The sequence below is a fragment of the Vanellus vanellus genome, assembly GCF_965231255.1.
Source record: "Vanellus vanellus genome assembly, chromosome: 7".
In the NCBI taxonomy this organism is placed as follows: domain Eukaryota; kingdom Metazoa; phylum Chordata; class Aves; order Charadriiformes; family Charadriidae; genus Vanellus; species Vanellus vanellus.
This window is the reverse complement of record NC_138912.1, coordinates 14,862,965-14,886,969: the sequence shown is the minus strand read 5'-3', so window position 1 is coordinate 14,886,969 and position 24,005 is coordinate 14,862,965. Positions and strand designations below refer to the sequence as shown.

Genomic DNA, 24,005 nt, shown 5'->3' with positions numbered 1-24,005 from the left:
TGAATGGGAGAACTGCTAATGTAAAGGTCAGAAAATAAACAGAATTAATCTGAAGCATCAAGCTGGCTGTACAAAACATGTTTTTCTAGTCTGCACACTGTAGAACCAGGGACCTGGAGGTGCTGATTGACGAGAAGCTCAACATGAGCCAGCAATGTGCGATTGCAGCCCAGAAGGCCAACCGTATGCTGGGCTGCATCAAAAGAAGTGTGGCCAGCAGGTCAAAGGAGGTGATTCTGCCTCTCTGCTCTGGTGAGACCCCACCTGGAGTACTGCATCCAGTGCTGGAGTCCCCAACAGAAGAAGGACATGGACCTGCTGGAGCATGTCCAGAGGAGAGCCACGAGGATGATCTGAGGGCTGGAGCACCTCTCCTATGAGGAGAGGCTGAAGAGTTGGGGCTGTTCAGCCTGGAGAAGAGAAGGTTCCAGGGAGATCTTATTGTGGCTTTCCAGTACCTAAAGGGGGCCTACAGGAGAACTGGGGAAGGACTTTTTATTAGGGCATGTAGTGATAGGATGAGGGGGAATGGTTTTAAACTGGAAGAGGTCAGGTTTAGATTAAACATGAGGAAGAAATTTTTTACTTTGAGGGTTGTAAGGCACTGGAGCAGGTTGCCCCAAGAGGTTGTTGAGGCCCCATCCCTGGAGGTGTTCAAGGCCAGGCTGGACATGGCCTTGGGCAACCTGGTCTAGTGGGAAGTGTCCCTGCCTATGGCAGGGGGGTTGGAACTTGATGATCTTCAAGGTCCTTTCCAACTCTAAACTATTCTATGATTCTATGATTCTTTCCTATCCCACTCATAGAAAACAAGTATCTACATTTCTTACAGAAGAGGTGACCTAGGATTTAGCTTTCTCAGGGAAGGAACACCAAATTGGGTGATCAGCTGTCATGATGACTTTGTTGACTGCTATCTGAGACTAAGCATTTTCTAAACATTGATGAGGCTCTATGGCTACAGACCTGTTCCCCCTCTTCACTTTAAGCCAATATTTCTGGAAGTATCTTTGCATATCTTTGCAGACTGTGCTGGCTGCTGCTGTGAAATCTGTTGTCCTGTTAGACACAGAAACCCACAGGCAAGAAGTTGTTCACCTATGACTGACAGCAGGCTCTTGTCATCCCGTCCCATTTTAATTCATAATGCTGAATTTGCTTCTGTCCCATCTGAGTCTTACATCTGGCTCTGCGCTGGTTTGAGGTGACAGCAATGGGGGCAAACCTTCCTGATGTTGTGGCTGCAGGGCATTAAGTTTTGGGGTGATGCATGCCACATCAAGAATGCCATTGGCCAACTGTCATTCAGGCAATTAAAAATAAATTAGGAGATTGGCCCAACAATTAGGTGCAGTGAATATCTCCCAAATGATCTTTTCTCCCTGCAGCATGCAAATCCATACATTTCTTGGATAGGTGTGGCTTTTTCTTCCACATCTGTTGACGATCTGATGCCAGGCATTTAATTACAGCAAATCAAGCAACAGCTGATTTCTTTTGCAGATCCTTCTTCAATATATAAGGCAAAGAATTAGATTATAGACTGTGTGAAATAAGCAGGGCCCAGTGGATTAAACCTTGATCTGGAAGGAACGTATGGCACACCCCATCCTCAGACCCTTTGCTGTTTTAAGTGCCACATGTGCCAGTTCAGCTTGTCCCTCAGTTTCTCCATCTGGAGATGGAGGAAAACAGGAAGGAGGAGGAAAGCACTCACTCCTTTGGATTACTATGGAGATTAATGTTTCCAATATGTGTAAAAGGTAGTCAAACCATTGTATGTCCAATTTCTTAGCAACCCCACTCACATGTGTGCCAGTGAGCGGTCCAGGCTGCTGGACCCCATAAATTTCAAAGTCAAACGGACCTGGGCAGAGTCCGCTCACTGCTCCGTATTTTATTCTCTGACACCCATTCCCTGGGTGACGCCTCCGACTCTAAGCATCCTCTTGGGGTGTAAATTCTGACACGTGTTTGTCCAAGTCTCTGGCAAAGGTGGCTCAGGCTTCATGTGTCCTCCTGTTCGTGTGATTCTTCATAATTATAATTTGTGGTTGCCTGGTTTCTTGTGTAACCCCTTGAGGGATGATGTGCCTAGAAGGCACAAATGCAGGCTTTGCAAAGGGAATTTTTAACTACGTCTGCTTCATTGCTGCATAGCACTTCAGAGTTAGACATCTTTACAAAACACCCAGAGTCTGAGATGCAAATGCACTTATCTGTTCTTGCCCACTTCACAGTCTGAAAGCATCCCTACGTACCAAATCTAGCAGTCTGTCCAGCCATTCTTCTTCAGCGAGCTCTTTTTTCACGTAGATGCTAACCTCCAGCCGTCTCACAAATCCTCCTCCACATCCCGTCTCTCTCCTCTTTCACATATGCCTGAGCTGAACAGCTGGAGCTCATCCTTGTACCAGGCTTTTGGGTAGAGAACTCATGGGTGCTGTCATGACTTAAGGCAGTAGACATCATTCCGTGAGCAGATGTGACTGTGCAGCACCTTTCTCCTTGTGTTTGTTCATAATGATAATCATGATGTTAGCACCTTTCCTGGAGCTGATGCTCATTTCAGATGAAGTTCATGGACCGACTGCATTGTCTCCATCGACTTCTAAGCACAAATTGGTGGTCAGCTTCCCACGCACAGATACAGAAGGTGGAGAGGAATTATAATTCAGTGCAAATTCATCCTGCTCTATCACACAGCATGCTCTCCTCACCAGACCCCCACTACCTGACAGGATTGATACCAAGGAATTACATGTCCCTAATTAGACAATTCAAGTGATACCACTAATACTAAGGAAGAAGGAATGTCCTGACTTACTGGCATGAAAGCCCTGCAGTTTTGGCAAGCTGTTTTAATGCTCCCTGTTGCTACAGCGCAGGAAAAAGGCAAAAACCCAGAATCAGTGTGATCCTGTTTTGTCTATCAAGAGCCCCTGTGATCACAGAGCATATTTCTCACCCTGCTCAACATTTTCTGCGGAGAGAGCTGACATAAGTTGGCAAGGACAGCAAGCAGCCCCTCCTTCTCACTCCTTTTCCAACCAGTGTCAGGAGCAAATTCAAAGACTCTTTGACAGAGTGAACTAAGATACGATCACAGCAAAACCCTGGTGCTGTTTTGCATTCCTGCCCACGGTGCGAACTGCAGGCTGCGGTGTCGGGCAAAGCGAAGCCCGTCCCTCACAGACTCCGAACATGTTGCTAAGGCAGATCTCTACAGCTCCCTCCTTTCACTGATGTAACTATGCTTTACCTCAGTTCTCCGAGGTGAAAAGGGAGCTGGTGGAGCGCGTAATCTATCAGCCATGCGAGGTATGGTTTAATATTCATGCTACAGTACTAAGATCAAATTGGTGCCTGGCGTCTAAAACTCAGAGTGGATTTGGTGGAAGCAGAGAGCACTTGGTCCTTCTGGGAGCAGGTCTACCACGCAGTGAGCTATCACACAAGGCGTAGTTATCAGCGTGCATGATGCACGCGTGAGTGCCTGTAATTTAATGGATGACCGCACAGAAATGTTCCCTGTGCTATTATATGGACGTTCCCTATGCCTCCAGTCTAAAACTCCGGCACCTTTCCTTTTCCAAGATCTCTTTTATACAGTGGAAAGATGCCTCTTTCCATTATAATTTGCCTTATGCTGACACCTCTTTCTGCCACATAAAACAAGACACTGCCCAGAAAAGTGACAGTCCTTACTCAAGACCTCTTACAATTCAAGGACAGGCACAGAGAGAGATTAGAGAAAAGGAACTGAGAAAGAACAGGGATTTTTTTTGTTGGTTGAGGACAATTAGGTTCAGCAGGATGGAGAGTATTGTATGATGAGGAGCTGGATTCGCCCGTCTGAAGGCCATTCCAGTCCCGTGTTTCTTCGTGGGCTCACTGTAATGAGCTGGCTGGAAATATGATGTTCACAAAGGAGCTAAATAAAGATGTGACTCAATCTCTGTCCCACCTCTGCTCACAAGCTTCCTGCTTGTGGAGGCAGCTGGTGGACTTATCATGGGGCCAGAGCAGCACCCGTTATACTGGCAGCACCAGAGAGAGTTTGTGTTTGAGCGGGAGTTCAAGCACCCTACTACCATGGCAGCAGGCAGCACTCTGACTGGTCATTCCTCTCTGCTTCTGAGAGAATGAGAAAGGATGCAAAAACATGGTGCACATCTCACCCATATTGCAATCTAAGGCTGGGCAGGGCGGTAGTGACTCCTCAGCCTGGCCTTCTGCATCACACATGCCAAAAAAAAACCCTCATCCTGATTTCAGCATCAGATTTTGGTTGAGATTTTCAATGTTTCTAATCAAATCTTATCATTTAACCTCAGAAGGCGTCCTCTTCTCCTCTGAAAGTTATGTACTTGAGTGCTTTCAGAGAACAGTGGGTCTCGTGGGTCTTTTGGCTCTCTGGGTGGGGAAATTGTGGCAAGGTGAAAATGTTCATGTGTGGTCCCTGACCAGGAAGGGCTTTTCTTTTGTTTATTGGGAGGAGGGAGAAGGGAGGGTGGAGGTGGACAAGTAGATGGGCAAAATCACTTTTTGGAAGGAAGCTGAACATTACATTTTTGTTTAACAGAAGGAAGGAAAAAGACATTTTACAGCCGTAACACAGCTGAACTGAAGCTGCCCTCACTCTTCAGCATTTGCTGAAACTCCAGATGAAGCTTGCAAGTGTGGGTGTCTCCAGAACCTACAGTCCTCTTTAAAGAAAAAGGTAATGTAAATATGCAGTAGACCAGCATCAGCTCTGGATTTATTTTAATGTGGTACCAACAGGACTCCTCCAGGTCCTGGATCGAGCTCATCACAGCAGAAATCCCTGTATGGCCAAGGTGCTGCTGGGGTGAGCACAAGGGGAACCTCACCACCCTGTATGGTCCTGGCTGCTTTTTGCGGAGCAACTCACCGGCTTTGGGAAAGGCAGAGAGGAGCCCCACGGCTGGTGGTGGACAGGTGTGGTATTAACACAGGACCTTCTGTCTCACATCAAGAGAGCGAGCGGTGTGGGCATGGCTTGTGCAGGTGTGTGTGAGTTTGTGTCTGCAGCATGGATGTTCATGAATATGCAGCTGTGCAGAGGCTCATCTACACACAGAGGGCTCCAACCACACAGGGCAGTCCCAGTTCACGTGGGACGTGTTTATATCGCAGCAGCTTTCAGAAGCCACACGTGCAGGCAGTGCCCCATGCTCGCCCTTCACCAGTACAACCTCCTGACCCTTCATAGGAGACCTGCCAGTGAAGTGTTTCCCTTCACCCCATTTCTAACCTACCCCATTTCCCTGAGCTTGGCTGGAGCTCCTCACTGCTTTGAGCCACTGGGGAGAGGAAAGGGGTGCAGGCACCCACCCACCTTGCTGGGTAGGTTGGGGACCAGTATGGCACCTACTCGCCCCTCTTACTATCTGCCTTCTTGTCCACCTGCTCCAGGGTTGGAGAAGAAGCCGCTTGCCCATCTGCTTTGCCTTCCCCCGAGTGCTGCTCTGACATTTTTGCATCCGTGAGAATCCTAATTGCTTTAGGACCGTCACATCTCAGCACAGCACGTCTGCTTGGGTGGATGTTCATGCATGACGCAGCTTCTTTGTGGGACCCGGATTCTGGGGTCATCCACAAATTCCCTAGCTGGGAGGGTGCTGGCCTGCCCTGGGGAAGCAGGTTTAGGGCCAGCAGGCATGAGGGAGGTCCAGCCGAGCATCCTCCCAGGGCGGTGGGGGTGTGCCACCCCGCGAAGCACTTTCCTTGAGGGCTGGAGAGGGGAATCATGTCCCTGACCCTGCGGCTGCCCCTGGGGGTGCGTCGTCCTGGGCGTCCTTGTGACTGAAGGGGGGGCTGAGCTGCAGGGTGCCCTGGGGGGCAGGACGGCCGTGTTCGCTGCCGAGACCCCGCGGAGCCGGGACCGGGCGGTGCCGCCGCCCTCCTCGGGGGCCCCAGTGCGTGTGCCCAGGACCGAGCTGGGGGGGGGGCGGGGGGGACTGGGAGAGGGTCCCGCATGTCCCTACCTGTCGCGCCAGCGGTGCCACATCTGGGCGGCGCGCGGCGGTGCTCCCCCCGCCTCCCCCCCCGGGGCGGAACAACTGTCTCCATGGCGACGGGGCGCGGCGGGGGGGCCGCGGTGCTGCCGCCCCGCCCCGCCGTACCGAGCCGCGGCGGAGCCGAGCGGAGCCGGCGCGGCCCCGCGGAGGGCGGCGGCACCGCGGGGCGATGGGGCCCGGCGGGCGGCGGGCGGGAGCGGCGCTCTCGGCGTCGGAGTGAGTGCGGGAGACGCCGGCGGAGCGCTGCCCCGCCGCTGCCGCTGCCGCCGCCGCCACCGCCCCCGCCCCCGGGGAGAGACCTTGCGCGGTGCCGCCCGGCCCGGCCCGGCTCGGATGCCGCCATGGGGAGCCGCTTCTCCAGCATCCCCGCGCTGCCCCGCGGCGGCCAGGGCCGCCTGCACCGCGCCCGCCACCACCACCTCAAAGGTACGGCTCGGCCGGCACCCCCACCAGGACGGGCACCCCCGGCAGGATGGGCACCCCCGGGAGGACGAGCACCCGCCGTACCCCGGGGCACCCGAGGCACCCACGCAGCCCGGAGCGGGATGGGGGTTCTGGGCACCCCGAGGTGGGATGGGCAGCCAGGCAGGACACAAACCCTGGGCACCCCCGGGACCCCAAATTGGGATGAGATCCCTAGGCACTTAGAGCACTCTGAGCACCCCATGCCGGACAGGCACCCCGGGCACCTCGGGACAGGCTGGGCTCCCTGGGGACTCCGGGCGGATTGGGCTCCCTGAGCACCCCAGGCACCTCGGGACAGGCTGGGCTCCCTGGGCACCCCGGGGTGTGATGGCTCCATGCCTGGCACCCCGTGCCCTCCGGCGGTGTGGGCCCCCCTGCCCTGCTCCCAGCCCTGCCGCTTCTTCCCCAGCAGTGCCCCATGGGTGGCTGATCGGTGCACAGGTCTCCCCGGGCAGTGGCACCCTGGGAAAGCAAGGGACAACATGTCAGAGGAGTTGGACTACCAAAGATTCCCCAGGTGTTTCTCGGTGAATGAAAGCTTTGCTTTGGCATCTTTGATGGGTGCTCCAGAAATGTGTCCATGTGCCTGGGACTATCAGTCCTGTTTGGAGGAAGGCAGGGGGTATTTGGGGCTCCTTGTCCAGCTTACGTGGTTATTCTCTTCCTCATAAGGATGAAATCCCTGTTCTGAAAGCCTGGGGCTCTGTCAGGACCAAATTGGATGGGAATGACTTCTGTAAAGCAAATAGGAGTGACTGCCCAAGGTCTCCTCTGTTCCTGCCCTTTTTTTGCCCCCTTTTTCTGTAAGATGGGAGGGTGGTAGCAGAAAATAACCTGTCATTCTTGAAAGGGATTTTATGGGCAGCAGTACACACCTGGGTACCTCGGCACTAAGCGCATTTTCACAGCCAAAGGCACTGAATGATGGGGGTATAGGATATCAGACATCTCTCTGTAAGCAGGGAATGAAGGAAGGTGCTGCTTCCACAGCCATTTCGGATGACCAAAACTTGTTGCAGCTTCCCCAGTGTGTTGAAGAATTTGTAGCCACGAGAGTGGGAAATAGGGATGTTGCTGTTCACCCCCATTTTTACTGAGCTTTCGGATACTACTTTGGCATGGTCAACTCGTTGCTATACTGAAGGATTTTCCGATACTTGCATTATTCTTCCGTTACACCTCTCTGCTCCCTTCCTCTGTACTTGGATGACTGGAACAGTTCCATGAACTGAGGGTGATTATATCATGGCTTTTTTAATGTCCATGCAAGGAGGCGTTATGAATGCTTACTGCTCTGTCATGGACAAAGTCAGTCAGAAACTCAGCCCAGACAATGGCTGTGCTTAAAATTAGACTTGCAAGGATGGGGATGCTGAATCCTAAACAGTCAACCATCATCCTCTATCAATGCAAACATGAAAGCACACGCGATGCTGTAGTAGTTGGTATGCAATTGTAAACTGCCAGGGAGGATTTGTCTCTTAAAAATTGTGCTGTCAGCTGGAAATCTTTCTGAAGCAACCTTAAGAAGATAAGAATTTAGAAACTGGAGCCAAAAGGGACAGTGCCACTTAATCCATTATCAATAGCTTATGTGAGATTTTGAAGATGCTCTGTATGAATCACCTGATTTTTGGGAGTGTGTGGAGCGTGTGTTGATGGCACTTTGTTTGTTTCTTTCTTCCTTTAATTTCTGTTTTAATTAAATTTCTACCTGTGCTAAGGCAGCAAGCAGAAGCATTCTCAAGACTGTAATGTAGCAGAGCACTGAAATAATTTTGATTTGGAGTAAAGAGTTAACAAGGCATTGCCTTTGTTGTAAAAGCCAAGCAACTGCCAGGGACAATATGTGCCTTTTTTGTCTTTTTTTGAAACCGGACTGCCTCAGGTCCTACATTTAAATGCAGAATAAACAAGTCTGATTGCATCTGACAGGTTCCTGTAAAATGGTCTGGAGGCATAGCAGCAAAAGTATGAATGTCACACAGTTTTGTTACATATCTGCCATTTAACATTTTGTAAAGTGTATTTTAATTGAAGGTCCCCAGTTGTTCTTCCCTCAGTGTCTGGCTCAGTGTTAGGGATGCTGAACTTTGATAATTTGGCCACCATCTCGTACTTTCCATATGTGACAACCTCTTCCTAACCTGGTGCCAGGGGTGATTTAGGCTCATTCTTGCTAAAGAAGATAAAATTGCATTAAGTTTTCCAAGTTGGTCTGGGGACTCTGAAGTCAGTCCCTGAACCTTACAAGTTCATCTCTGCTAAATAAGAAATGAGTACATCGAGCTGTTGCCCACGTGTACTGAAAATTTTTATACCTTTCAGTTAGTCCTGCTAAAAATGGTCACCTTCAGTTAAGTAAACCTTCTGAAGACCATATGATACTTTTGGTGGTATTGAAGGCATAACACATATCACTCAAGAGTGGCACGGCTGGCAGAATACTTGCTTTGCTTTTGATGGTCATGCATAGGAAGGAAAGCGCCCAACTTGATTCTCAGACTTCAGCTGCAGCTTTAAAACCAGGTAGCTGAAATAGGCAGGTCTTTACTGAAGGTTCCTGGGACAGTAAACCTGGAACCCCAGGCTGATGATTTTAGAGTTGCTTTCAGATTAGGACGGTACTTTAAGATCTCATATGTCCAGCCCTTTATAAAAGGACTTCACATTGCTGTTCACTAGAAACCGCTAGACGTGAGTACTTTGGAATGACCTGTTCCAAAGCAGTATGTCATGCCTGGATTGTTAATCCAGATTTTGGTGTCACAGTTGTTCCTGCATGCTTTGGCCGGTTTGGAGACAGGGAAAACTGAAGTCAAGGGAAACAGGAGTCCTCCAGGACCACAGCTGATCAGATGCCATGGTCCTAATGTGGCTGTTAATCTTAAAGTCATGGCCAGTGGTTGGAAGGAGGTTGTCACTTGGCGATATCATGATGGGGAGGTTGAAGTGAGATTATTTTCAGCATTCCTGTGAGTATTTCCCTTCCTGTAACCCAGATGTGGCTGTTTCTCTGGGGTGACGGAAGGTGATCCATTGTGTACTTTCCTAATGCTGAGCAAAAGATCATGATTATCTGGTAACAATCTCCTTAACGATGCAGCCAGATAAACTCCAGGAAATTTTTGCTGTCCACCCTCTCTGAAATATGGTTTGTGATAACTGTCAAACAAGGTGTGTATGGCTGTTCGGAGTGCAACCGAGTGGGAAAACTCCAGCCGTATCTAATCTCCTGGATTCTGAGATGAAAAAGATCAACCTTTGCATCAGTGGCTCTGTGTACTGTTTATTTTCTAGTGCCAGGGCAGTCTGGCTCGAACCGTTCCAACCAAGGAGACTGCTATTATTTCTCAAGACATACATTCCCAGTTCAACCCGTCTCCCTGCCCCAGGGTTCTTCCAAGATAATCTATTCAATCTCCTCTCTTAATTCTCCTTTTTAATCCTGGTGTAGCTCGGTGAGTTACCTTCCTTGCCGAGTGTTACCTCTTCCAAACCTCTGCGGCTGTTGCGTTCCTCCTGAGCTACTGCTGAGCCTTGCCCCATGGGTTTAACTCTTCCTATGTGATGTGTGGGCTGTGTACCCTGTTAGGGCTGTTGTGTAGTTCCCAGGTTTGCTGGTCCGGGATGCTAGAAATGCAGTTTGTGCTAGCCCTTGGGCCAGAGGCGAGGCATGGGACCTGAATGCCATCTCCCGCGCTCCGTGGGCAAGAGGCTCTTTATCCTCACTTGTCTCCGTGTCCTCAGCTTCAAGAAGGCTTAGCCGTTTCTGTGGACAGCAGATCAATATTACATTGTAAAAGCTAAGAAGTATTACTGTTTCCTCTTTTAAATCCTTTCCTCCAGCCTCCTACTCAGGTTTGCTGCTCTTTCCCGAGCCCCCTCTTGCTGTGGAAGGTAGATTTCCAGGGTGAATGACAGTGAGCGGGATTTCTTCCTGTCGGTTTTCTCACGGGTTAATGCACCTATGATATTTATGCAAAAGAATGCATGTGCTATATTACAGAGACAGCCCGAGCTAGTCAGAGATCCTCTTTTCAGCAGTGGCTGATTACTCATGGGTTATTCTTTATTATTTGTATTACAGTGGCATCTGGAGGCTCCTATCGAGATCTGAGTCATGTTGTGCTTGGTGCTTCCGTGGTCCCCTATACTTACTGCTCATTCATACAGATAGCTCTCGCTCCCATGTCTGGGTGATCTCTGTGGGATGATTTGGGGTTTATATCTCTAGAGTATCACGTGAAGCAGGCTGGTACCTTTGCAGGACGGTTCTTCTTAGTCCCTTCTTTTGCTAGGAAACCTGAAGTCAGAGTTGGCAGTGGTTTGCTGAAGGATGTGACTCTGCCTTTCTGGCTGTCATTCCCCAGAAACAGCCTGTTGTGCAGCACTTCACCGAGGAGGCAGGGGCTTTGCTGCTTTTCCTGGCCCATGGGGGATACCAGTCACGACTTTACAGTCTTTGCCTGCATTTTTGCAGTTGCTGTTCCAAACTTTATATCCCACTGACACATAAATATGTTGGACTTTTTTTCTCCTTTCACTGGTATTTTACGAGCTTCTGAAATACATGCAGAAGATAGTAATCTGGCTGGTGTAGGCATTTCAATAATTGTATGCTGTTGATAGGAAAGCCGATCCTGCTGCCAGCTCCATTTTGTGCACTCGCTAGATAAAACTAAATGGGGAGTAAAAGGACGTCAGCAGCTGATGATCACGGGATTAGAAGTTGGGGTGCAAGCAGTTCACCAGGGATTTGCCAATAGCGATGCTGTGAGATAACCTCAGCTCCCGTTGCTGTCATAATTGGTTCTTCTTTGAAGTACTATTTCATTTTCTTCCAGCCTTAGAGACTCAGAAGTTTCATCATTCAAGGCTTTGAAGGATGCCTCCTGCTTCCTGCCCTTCTGCTTTCATTCTTTCCTGGATCGTACTAGTTTCCCTCTGATCTGTCAGTATGTTTGGGTTGTAGGTATAAAGTTTTCCCTGCCTGAGGTTCTCAGGTTTATATGACCTTCTCCCAAGCACTAGGTTTTTTTCCCAAGCTACTGAACTTTGGTTTATTGCATTTAAACTGCCTAAAATTGCCCAGTGTTCCAACCACAGCAATTTATCAATCTTACTTTTCTTTTCCCGTTGTCCTTTTCATAAGGTGCTGAAGCCTCTTGGTGGAGCAGGTAATGCTGCAGCTTCTCAGAAATTTCCCAGGAAATCGTGTGGTGTTTTGCCAACAGGTGATGCTGTGTATTTCGCAAGGGCAAGAAAGGCTACTTTGGAAAACCAATAGGAATCAAAACATCAGTGGGGTGATTGAGCTGGAAATGTTAGTCCATGGCTCAGTAGCAGTTAAAAAAAGCAAGGGAAATACTAGAAATTATAACAGAAGCCAAACAGAAGAAAATAGAAGCCATGATTAGATTGTTGTATAAATCTGAATATTGTGTGTAGTTCTGGTTCTTCCCCTTTCACCATCTTAAAAAAAGATACAGAAGAATTGGAAAAGGTTCAGAGGAGGGCAACAGGGACAGTCGAAATTCCAGATTATTTTCATATAAGGAACGCTTGAATAAACTAGGGCTCCTACCTCTGGAAAAAGAGGCAACTGGGGTGGGAAGTGATTGGCATGTAAAGAAGGGGCAGAGCTCCACTCTTCGCTCTATCTTCCAGTACAAGAATTAGGAGGACATCAAATGAAGTTGATGGATTCCAGCTCCTTTTGAACAAAAGGAAGTTGTAGCTAGTAGCTCTGTAAAGCTCATTAATAGTGGATGTTGTGGATGCTAAAATGGGTGCAGTTTTATGGGAGATTGGAGGAGGTCATGAAAGAGGAATCCTTTGAAGTTACATATTTTGCTACATAGAAGGACCACATACTCACCTTGCTCATATGGATTTCCCAAGGGTGTCTTCCTAATGCTACACATGTTCAGCAGATAAGGATAACACTGAACTGAGAACTTAAAACTTCTCCACACCAATGACAGGTGGAGCTGGGTTGTTCAGACATTGCAGTGATGGATGGAGAGATGCCCTGATGTTGGCTGGTCTCTAGCTGTATCCATCTTCTTTTTCATGAACGTCCCTGCCTGGGTGTTTACAGAGTGGTTCATTGCCATAGCAGCTTCGAAGTCACGCACAGAACATCTAGGCTTTATGTGAGAGACAGTAGGGATTGTGACAAGGTCCCTGTGCAAGCTCCCATCACATCTGTCTTGGATGAGGCTGTGTATCCTACACCATGTGGTTTTGATAAATAATGGTGCCTTTGCATTTGTGGGCTCTTCTGGAGTAAGAGAAAGCAGGTTCTTGTTGCTTATAGACCTCCCGAGTGACAAGGACCTAAGTAGCCCCCACTTCACTTTGTTTCCTACACTATTGAAATAGCATCTTTTGTGGATATCCCTGTATCTGGGAAGGTTTCTAATACAGAGGCTTGGAAGTTTTCAGATTTGGCAGCTGTTCTTACCTACTGCTGCTAGGATAATTGCAGGAACCAGCGACTTCTGCATCACTGAAATTGTTGCCCGTGGCAAGTACATAAGTACATGTTGTTTTACTTACGGTGCATACCTTCATGGTGGCTACTTATTCAAGCTGGGGATCCACGTATGCGCTGACTTGGTCTGCCTTGAAATTGTAGGACATCTGAGCAATCCAATTCTGAACTGTCCCAAGGAGTGGGGTCTGCAATGCCTTTGTTTCCATATTGTCTCTATCCAGAAATGGTTGATCTAAGATTAGCCATAATCACAGCACTGTGCAGGTGCTCAGTTCTGTGCCACGAATTGACAAATCCCAAAGTATTGGGGACAAGAGCTGAATTTTAACTCAGACTTCGGCTCTGGCAATGGTTAAAGTTTCTGCTGTGGCTGCAACGCGTATACGTGAGCCTGAGTTACCTTTTAAGCTAACTAACGAGGGTATTGCTAGCTGTGTAGCTGGGGAGGAGGGCAGGCACTTGCATACTTACCCATACTAAGGTCTGGGTTGATGCAACTATGTGGTTAAAATCGAGGTGGGGTAGATTTTCATCTCCATTCATTCTTGGGAATCTCTAGCTGATAAAAGCATGTTGTATATAAGATTCTAGTTCATGTTTATACTACTGATTATTTGGCCTTCAAGTTACAGGGTTGAAATAGGATTGTGTTTTAAAATTATAGGGCAGAGGATGCCATGGTTGTATTATGTTTATACAATTCTCCATTAGTCCCCCTCGGTCCCACTCTTTGCTGAAGCATAGGGAAGGATTCTCAGCTCTCAGAAAACTGTCAGGTTAAGCCTCAGGGTTATTTTATGCAAAACTCTGAAAAGTAAATGTTAATAGTTCTCAGACAGCCTCGGAGATAAAATACCATGCAGGTTTTTCGTTTGTTTGTTTGTTTTAAAAAAAAAACAACACTTAATCCAGAACATGCAGTAAGTGTAAACATTTTTTGGAAAACCAGTAATAAGATTTGAGACAAAATAAATTCTGAAGTATTGGCATTGCTCGCAGAGTCTCCTTCCTCTCTTTGCTCCTTCATAGTCAGCATTTGGGTTTCATGCTGGTAACACTGACACTTCCAGACGTTCCTGCATGTGTGGGCTTACACACGTGCTCGGGCACATGCAGGCATTCCCTGTTGGCTGTCAATCTCATCATTTTTACCACATGGCCAGAACACACCCTATGTCTCACATTGGGACTTGAGAAGATCAGTAGCTCCCAAGTTATTTTCCGATCGCATTAGTCCTTTCAGCAAAGCAGTGGCTGGGGAGCTCTGTAACTAGCCAGTGCCAGTAACTAGCCAGTGGGGTAGCAAAGAAGGAGCCTGGCTTCTGCAGAGACAAGGGACCATGGGATGCTGAGCAGAGATGGAAATCTGGGATCCTTTGCTCCAGTGGAATTAATCAAGAGCGCTTTTGGGGTATGCGTCTCTTACTTGGGGATCTGAATGGGAGCACGAAAGTCTTTGCGAGCTGCCCCTGTCTGAATATCCCTCCGGCTTCACCCTACTTGAAGGCTGTAGCTCTAACCCTGACCCAGTCAGAAGAAACGTAATCATGTTATGCTTGATTCATGCTAATTTACATTGACTTCCCATATGTCAACATACGATTTAAAAACCCCACTGATCATCTTTTATCCTCTGTTAGGCATAAGCTCTGCTTGATTTCCCTTTAACTGCTACTTGGATGGAGATGTGACTGTGTTTTTTGGTCTACTGCTCATCAACACCATCTAATGTAAAGATTAGTATTAGAGTCTTAACTTGCTACTGGATAGGCTTTTGCCAGATAAGCCAAGCAGCGGTAGATCCAGAGCTTATTTAACAACCAGATTCCAACTCTTCATCAGACAGTTAGTTCAAATCTCCTCCTTAAGTGATACCTGTTTAATATAGCATTTAATTTTATTGGTGTTAGTCTGGATTTCTTTGATTTGAGCAACTGGTGCCATTGTATTTTTAAATATCTATCTATCTTGCAGGATCATTTTTGTCCCTGATGAATGCCAGTTTTTTTTTTTGGACTTAACAAGTATTTACTAGGTAGGAAGGGAAGAATTGGTTTCCCATAGAAATATTGAGTCACTGTAGAAGACAGGATACAAATAACGGTAAATGTTACAAACAGAATCTGTGTATTACGTGAGTGAGTGAGTCACTTGAATAGATGTGCTAGAAAAGTGGAAAAGAGAAAATATGCCTCACTAATTGATTATGCTGCAGCATTTCAGCAAATACAGAAAGAGAAGTAGCTGAAATAATTTAATTTTTTTTAATTAAAGAAGTACAGTGAACACATTATAAGGAACCTGGGTAACCTCTGATTTTAGTACTGGATTTCTACATACCCGTTCCCATCTCTGTATATAATTTAGCATACCTGTTTTAACAGTACAACCCTTCAACGATTATATCACTTAACAGGCATAAAATAAAATAAAATAAATAGAATAAAATGTGCTAAAAGTTCTCCCTACTGAAATTCATGAATACCTTTTGTTTCAACAGGTTTAGAGTTAAGATGCTCAGTGATAAGTACTGACAGCCAGGAGCTTTGTTCCTCTGCTTGAAATCTGCCCTGCATTAGCTGTGGCAGAAAGTTCTTACCATCTGCTGGATGCCTGTGGAGATCATCTGGTGTTCAGTGCATTTCCTTTGGACAGTTGTTCTCAGGCCCTATTGGCATGCACTGGAGGATTTAGCAGAGAGATTAAATAGCAGCTTGAGGTTTCAACCAGAGAAGTCCTGCAGATGGGACCTGTAGCAACGAACGGAGTGAGCCGCGGTTGCTCTTGCTCACGCTCTGCTCTGTGTGTTTGGTGGCTGAACAGATATTGTCGGTCTTCAGTTGTCAGTCCAACACAAAGCCCAGGAGGAAAAATTACCGAGTGAGGGGTGGGAACAGAGACTGAGGGTAAACTCCCAATTTGGAAATGTTAATGCTATATCCATTATTAATAACCCCACTGCGAAAGAAAAAATGCTTTGCCGCAAATGAAGCTGTGACACAGGGAAGTGGTAGGCAAAATTAAAATTTCATACTTGCCGTGGTCTTACAATAAAGGTTTTGTGATACACACCCAGCAATGCCACTATAAATAGTCTCGTTATCTAATCTTCCAACTTGGAATATGACAGACGATTACAAGTAGGAAAACAGTTCAGTGTAGATTTTAGCTATTTTCCCACTGCTTCTCTTGCTTCTGCTGGAGCATTATTGCTGTTCCCCTTGTAATTCACATGGAGACAAGATTATTCAGAAGTACAGAATGTCACCAGGAGGAGGAGAGTTCAGACAAAACCCAGAAGATTTATGACATAGTTTAGATAAGGCCATGTAGGAACTGAGATGAGGGAAGTAATGATACTTTGCAGTCCAGCGGCATTTCTCAGGGTGTGGTGAGAACTTCTTCATGCCAACTCCACTGGGTCAGGTAAGGAGCAGGGCATGTTTTAATAAGGTGCTCGACATGCTTGATTGCAGAGGGAACACTTTTACTAATGAATAACCCAGACATCATACAGTATGGGCTCTGTCCACACGGGTCTAGGACCTGATCCAAAACCAACAGAAAGTTCCTAGAACATTTCATAGAGGCATAGCTAGCACGGAGGAAACCTCTGTTTCTTTTTGATCTTATTTCCCATGGGGGAAGAAGGAGTTGGCTGGTGGCAAGAATGATACCTCCTCTCCTCCTCTCTCTCTGCCTTGCCAGTGATGCAGATCCTCATTTCTGACCCTTCTTTGGAGCCTTCCCCAGCCCGTTTCACATGGGGCACCTGAAGGCAGCGAGGAGGGATGACTCCTGGGAAAGCTCCCCCTGAGCATGGGCAGCTAAAAACGACCTTCTGCAGCCTTTGTGCATGGACACAAATAACCCTTTCCCACAGAAGACTGCAGATTGCTTTCTAAACCTTCGTGAAGTTTTCTTGTGATGTCCATGGGAGAAGGCATGAGTGAGTACGGCTGTTGTAAATCTGAAAGCCCATAAGACTTGAGTTATCCTCTTTTTGCTAGACTTTGAGTATTTATTCAAACTCCAGTGCTGCTTGCCCACTGCCAGGTGGCCTCCCCACCACATAGCTTGGAGGAGGCTCTCCACTGGTATCATGTTGGTGCATGTCCAGGCAGCTCAATGGAATGTGGTGATGGTGGGCACGCACATGCAGCCCAGCCATGGCCAACTGCAGAAATCTTTTTCTGTGCCTTTATCACACCTTCTTGTGGAAGAGCTAAAACAACAACAAAACTTGAGGAACTGAGCCTCACCGCAGCTGTCGCGGGGAGGCAGGAAAGAGAGGTTGTCCCATCCCCTCATCCTAAAATAGGCTGATGTCTAGGGAGTTAAAATGATTTATTTATATTTTGCCCCACAATTCAGCAGGAGGAAGACTCAATTCATCTGTTGAACACAGTAGTCCTACATCCATCAATTTCCATACAGTTCCTGTGATCCAGGCTCGGGATCCAGTTTTGCCTCCTAGGGAAATGTTGGGACTTGAGTGCTTTCCCCTGGAGTCCAAGTCCATCGGCACAGCAGAGCAGGCATTCACCTCCAGCTACCCGTGTCACCCCCTCCCTGTTCGGCGAAGCATGGGCAGCGTCCTCCTGAGAGGAGGCGATGGCGTTCAGCTCCTGCTGGCTCATTCAGTCGGGTACTTCTCTCTCTTGCAGCCCTCTGAAGAGCATCCTTAAATACTGTTAAAAGCAAAAGAGCCAAAGGACATCCCTGGCGCAGCCTGGCTGAACTGGGGCCCAGTACTGCTAGCAAAGTCTTTACCAGCCCACGTTCTGATATTTAAGCTTAAAGTCCCAGGCAGAAGCAATTCCAAGCGCTGGCAGGTGAAATGCGTTCCGGACATGGGCTTTCTCGTGCTGTAGCCTATTCAGCAGGAAGGAGCGTTACCTTCTCATGATTAGATTCTGCAGGCAGATCAAATTTGCTGTTGGAAGCGAAGTTTTATATATAGTAAAATGTTCCCAGGTGTGCTTTTCAGTAGCGCTTCTGGGCTAAAGCAAGGATTTATTAATAAGAGGCACCCAGACCTTATTACACGCTGAAGCAGAGCTGGAACAGGGTGCTTTTGCTCTGATTCAGGGAGCTGATTGAATTCAGTGACAGATGCCAAGTATTTATGTCCTTGCTTGAGTTTATCTGTTAAATTTGAGAGTGTTAAAAGCGGGAGTTATTTTTGGAGCAAACATATTAAATAGCGATGGAGAGTTCAGCTAGGTATTGGTAGGATGGTATTTTATTATTATGTGTGGTTGTCCAAAGTGTACTGCTCAGACCATCAGAACAGAAAGCCCTGGGGATAGTACATTGCTCAGGATTTGCACCAGAATACTCGAGGTGAGTTCAGAGAGGCTGGTGTCTTTGCTCGTGACGTTGCTTGGTATCATGAAGAATACAATTAAATTCTATTTGTTGTATATATACAACTCCGTGTAATATAATGTTACACAATTGTAATATTTGCTGTAAAGTTCCTGACAGTTGTCCATATTTCTACATTAACATGGGGGGGGGTATTTTAATTTTAAGTTTTTTAGCATATCGACTAATGTCCAAACTCTAGAGAAACTGTTACTTGCCTTGGAAACCATTGCAAAGACACCTCCTGGTTCCTTTTGTTCACTCTCCCTCCTGCCAGTAGTCTTTTGTGCTTCTGTGTTTAATTTATTCTGTAACTTCACCTAAAATAGCCCCATGCCTGTATTTTAGTTTATAGCTGGTTTATAGTTCTTAATAGTTTTAAATTCTTTTGATGTTATTATCTTATCACCTTCTTAATGAAGTCATATTAGTCATTATTTAGCCTTTTAATCTTTCCATGGGCCATCTTGAAGCCCTTGAATGTTGGCTCTTCACAGCTGAACCAAGACTCAGGGTGGGGACGAATGGCTGACCCGTAAACTTGAGGCAAGTGGTCGCATTTCCAGTGCCTCCGGGCCACCTTGTGCCTCAAAAATGAATGCTACTTACAAATTGCCTTCTGCCGTGCTCCACCAAATACTAAGATGCTGTGATTATTTCTGACAGTTAAAATCTCCTGAAGTATTCAAATAAAAGCCAAACGTATAGGGACAGCACGTCCTGTGGAGGAAGGCTATAGTATGAAAGATGCCCTGCTTTGCCTGCAGGTCACATTGACAGGCAAGCTAGGAATGCGTGTAAGAGATGGAGACCTAGACATGCTAGATTTAAGGGGGAACTCCGTAGCTGCTGCCGTTGGACTATTTTCAGGTGTTTGGATGAGTGAATGACCCAAATATAGTTTAAGGCTGTGATTATTTCATTTTAATAGCAATGCAAATACTGTAGGTGAAGGCTAAGAGCGCTGCATCTAATTTAGCAGTGTTGCTTTAGCAACATCGTGCAGGATGCAAATAGTCTCCTTGGTAACACTTCCTAAGTGTCATTAGATAAGCGATGGTTATAAACATGGAAGCAGATCAGAATGAGAGACATGCTCTTGTGCTGTGCCTTTTTATAGCCCCAGACATCACGATTAGCAGGATGGCAAAAGGAGAGAAGAAAGCTGTTTTGCGGATCGTAGCGCTTGTTAGTGTTTTACTGACTGTGCTTTGGAAAACCACACCAGTGGTGAAAGGGGTTTCTGACTTGTCTTAAACAAGGTTTTAAATAAAGGGAGGGTCTTGTCCCTCCCCACTGATGGCACTCATCAGACACACACACTACATGTCCTCCCACCTCTCTGGGGGATGCAGACTGCAGATGTTAACCCTTCTGCTCTCTACCCTAATGGCGTACTCATGTCTTGGTGAGTTTTGAATCTACAGGTTGGGAAGGGGAGAGGGAAGGAGACCTCAGAGCTCAGCGTGAGTGTGACCCTCCCACCTTCACCCTGGAGAGGATGTGGAGGTTGAGGTGGTGGTGGAGGATCTGCTTCTGGGCTGGGATCTGGTACAGGATCTGCCCCTCTTCTGCTGAGCTTCCCCTGGCCCCGTACCACTGCCAGTGGATTACCTCTCCAGAACCAGATTTGGGTTTCTCTGTTGAATTCTGAAGACCCTTTCCTAGGGATCAGCAATGCAGTAGGGATGAAGGTGAGAAATGGTGTTACTTTAGTGCTCGGAAACAGGGCAGTTCTTTCTGCTGTTGGAATTATAGAACAGAGTCATGAATTGGGGCAGCTTTTCTAGCTCTCATGGTAACTGATATTTTTTCCTAAAGCCTCAGCTGCTGGACTGAAGGGATTACATGAGAATCCTAGCTTTTGTTTAAACCCGCCTCAATTTTATGTACTTCTCTGTTACAGAGAAAAGCTGCAAGGTATAAAAGGAATATGACCTAATGACTCAAAAATAAAAATCAGAAAGTGTACAAAAGAGCCACCAATGCTTTTGTTTTCAACTGATCTTTATTTTAATCCCACTGGTTGATGCCTGAGGATCTCATCCAAGGAGTCTGAATGCCTAATAATGTCAACTGGAGCACATGAAAGACAGTGGAAGGAGCCAAGTCCACAAGAGCATCAAAATAGGTTTATTCTGGTTTGGGATGAAAGTCTGAAAGAGCAGATGGTTTTATTTTATCATGAGCTTGACCCTGCTTCAGTAGAGGCAGACAATTGGTGGACTTTTGCATTTTTTGGGAAATCCTCTGAACCAAAGCTAAGCCAGGCCCTTTCAACACCTCCTGATCTGTGACCTTCAGGTCCACACACAAGTCCAGTGACTGGAGATTGGCCAGTGCAGCACCTTGCAATTTAGATCCATGGCAAAAGACTGACTGCAATTTTTCCTAATCTAATATACAAAAGGGAATTAAAATGTCAATAGTCTGTCTTTACATGGAAAACTCAGAACAACCGTCCCCCACAGCCCTTTTTTGCTCTCAAATCCTCTTGGAATCCATCCATCTTCGTATCGCTCATATCTCGTGGCCTCTGTTGTAAATGTCAGTGCTAATTAATGAGACCTTGGCCCTCTGTGTAGTTAAGATGAGTAAAAATCCAACATTTGTTTGTGGGATGGGTGCCCTTGCATCTCCCCTTCCCAGGGGAAGGCCCTGGGGCTGTTAGCTTTGCGCGTGACAAGCTGTGAGAGGCAAAGTCCGAAATACCACTCTACCTCTGTAGTCTCAAAAGCATGCAGGTGAAGCTCTCCTGAGCTGGGCGAGAGAAGTGTTTCCTAAACGTTTTAGAGATGAAAACGGAAAGTCTAGGTTCCCCTTACTGAATTTCCCCCATCCCATCCCTGTGCTGGGCTCCTGGGATTTCGCTGGAAGGCACTGGTGCGTTTTCTGCTTCGTGAAGGGAGACACTGGGGTCGCTGGACCCCAGGATGCTGTTCCAGCCCTAAGGCAAAATGTTGCTGCCTTCCCCGCGCAGCACAACAGCCTTCCTGCAGTGGGTCTTGCGACTGATTTGAAGGCAAAGTTTGTCTCTGCATCCAGATTGTTCTGCAGTAGAGGGACTGAGCAGCTGTGCTTCACTACCATGGCCCGTGGCTCCGTAGGACATGGGAATTTGGACAAATGACTCTGCTAAATGGGAGCTGAGCCCTCAACCTGCCCATCCCTTTGCTGTATGCAGAACAGAGTGTTTCTCTCCAGGACAGCCATATTGCTGTGTTTCTGCCACATGTCATTTGGATACCGAGTTCTTACTTATTTGTAGGCGTCATTTTTTAAAACAGCTTGGGGCAGGAAAATGATCTTTCCCCCAGTATTCTTGGCATGTTTCTGCTGTAGAGAGATGTGGTGAAGCTCATGCTTTCTGGTGAGAATCAAAGACTTAGAGGGATAAGTGAGGTTTCTTTGGGGTCTCCAAGTAAAAATGTATGGAGAGCAGGAACTGAGACCTAAATCAGTCTTGTGATGAAGGACTGACTAGGTGACTCTTGGTGCTGTGGCCATGTGTATGGGTACTACTGGTGGACATGACAGGAAACCCTCAAGTCCCAGGGAACATCCTGGTGTCATGTCTCCTTGTCATTGCTTAACACATGTGTCTCTGTGGCTCTTCACTGGGCTCTGATTTTGGAAAACCAAATGTGAAACTATCCGGGATGATTTAGACCTGATTCTGACTTGATCTAGCTGGCATTTTGTTCCCGTAAGCACCATAAAATGCAAAGCACCGTCATAGGTGAGATTAGCAGACTCTCTCGTTGGGAGAATTCAGCCCGAGACTCAGTTTCCATGACAGATAGGACCACTCCAGCTCATCCGACTGTGTGCGGTCCTTTCTTCACCTGTGGGGATCTCAGGGGGGTACATTGGCCCTGCCGGCTCCCTGGGGTGGTTGAGGCCGCCACGCTGCAGCCTTGACCTGAGCCAGCTCAGGCTTTTCTGCGCTTGCACCATGGGCTCTTCCCAAATAGCCCCTCTGCACGACGTCGGTTCATTGCTCGTTCAGCAGAAAGAGCAACGCTTTTGTATTCCCAGCCCTGTTTCCTGCAGCACCTGGGTTTTCCTTGGAGACCTCCTGTTGGCACATGGAGCCAGCCCCTCTTCTTGGGGCTGACGGGAGTGCAGGGCCCCGCAGTGAGGCTGTGAGCCTCAATCCCCCAACCTCACCTCGCACACCTGAGACCAGGGGGGCTTTTGCCGTTATGCAATTGCCAACTCCCTTTAAATCAGTGTTTCAATACAAGCGAAAGGCAGCTCTGGCTTTTCTGAGACCATGTGTTATTTTTTTTTGTCCATAGTGCGAACCAGGAGCTTCATGCCCCACTGTGGCTTTGTAACCCACAAGGAAATCCCTTCTTTTCTCTCTTAATCAGTCAATGCTGTGGTTTTGCAGTACAGCCTCAGTTCGAGGCGGGATAGCAGTGCGGGGTTGCACCGTGGCTCTGATGAGGGATGCTCTGTCCCGTTTGGGGCAGTGACAGACTTCGCTCCCCAGCTCCTGACCTGCCCTGCTCCCATCCCCTGTGCACTGGCTGCTCCGTGTCTGCCAGCCAGGCCCCCCCTGCCAGCCACCCAGGGCCAGATGCTGCCCCTCGCCCACCTCCCAGCAATCGGAGTGGTCTGTAGATGGTGGCTGAAGTGTGTCGCCACTGTAGGAGGGCACCCCAGCATCCAGTCCGGCACATGAGACCCCATCCTGACCTCTGGTTCTCCCTTTGCTGCCTGCTTCTGTGAATATGCTCCTTTTTGCATTTCTTCAAAGAAAAATGGAAGAGATTGCAGCCAAAAGTCCTTCCCAAGCAGCTGGGGCAGCCACGGGGCGACTCTCCCTTTGACACAGAAGTCCCTCATTCAGTATTCGCCTCCGACAACAGATGACTTTTGGCCACTCTCTTCTTGCTCAGATGCGATTGATATCTATCGCTCGCTGGGTGCTTCCTCTGCAGCTGGGAGCCGCTTTCACACCCGTGCTGTCATCCGCCGTGTCTCGGACTGGCACCCCTCTCTGTTATTCTTATATTTTTAGTGACCTTCCTTGTGCAATAACATGAATTATCTCCCCCCCCCCCCCCCCCCCCCCGCCAAGCATCTTCTTAGCAGAATATTAATGTAAATAATTAAGATAGTATTTGGCTCTTGAATCACACTGTTCATCCCAAAATTGGCTTAATTACACAGCTGCTCCTCTAGAATGAGGCTGTGTTTGTTTAAAAGCTTAAATATGGAGATAGGGGCAAAATTTCTTCCTCCACGGAGAAAACCTCCATTTCAGATTTCTAGCTATGTTGCAAACAGTGGCTTCTCTATTTTAAGGAGGGGAAGAAGTCAAGGGAATGGTACTGCTGATTTTTGTTTTAATCCTCTATATAGGAAGTGTCACAAGCCCCCTTGATTTATTTTGTTGGGTTTTTTTTTCTGACTTATTGAAGGTAAAAAGCTGGAGGAACTTGCATTCCTCGGGTTGGTTCACATGCGATTCCTCTGGTTTTCCTCTCTTTCTGATGTCTTGAAGCTCAGGCATCCCTAACAGGCAGATGAAATCTGTTGGATAAGGCACTTGCTTTTCACCAGCTTCCAGTTTGTGAACCATAAACCTAGCTTTAACAGCAGCCTTAACCTCT

The 24,005-nt window shown here is 47.4% G+C and overlaps 1 protein-coding gene across 1 annotated transcript in view; it reads left to right on the top strand.

The window, feature by feature from the left end:
* Window positions 1-6,385: 6,385 nt before the first annotated feature.
* Window positions 6,386-24,005, top strand: part of NEURL1 (neuralized E3 ubiquitin protein ligase 1) — a gene marked incomplete at both ends in the record, with an annotated part of 160,141 nt that continues 142,521 nt past the window's right edge. The window contains one exon of the mRNA XM_082486279.1: window positions 6,386-6,470. Coding sequence (XP_082342405.1) covers window positions 6,386-6,470 — 85 coding nt within the window. The remainder of the gene's footprint in view (window positions 6,471-24,005) is intronic.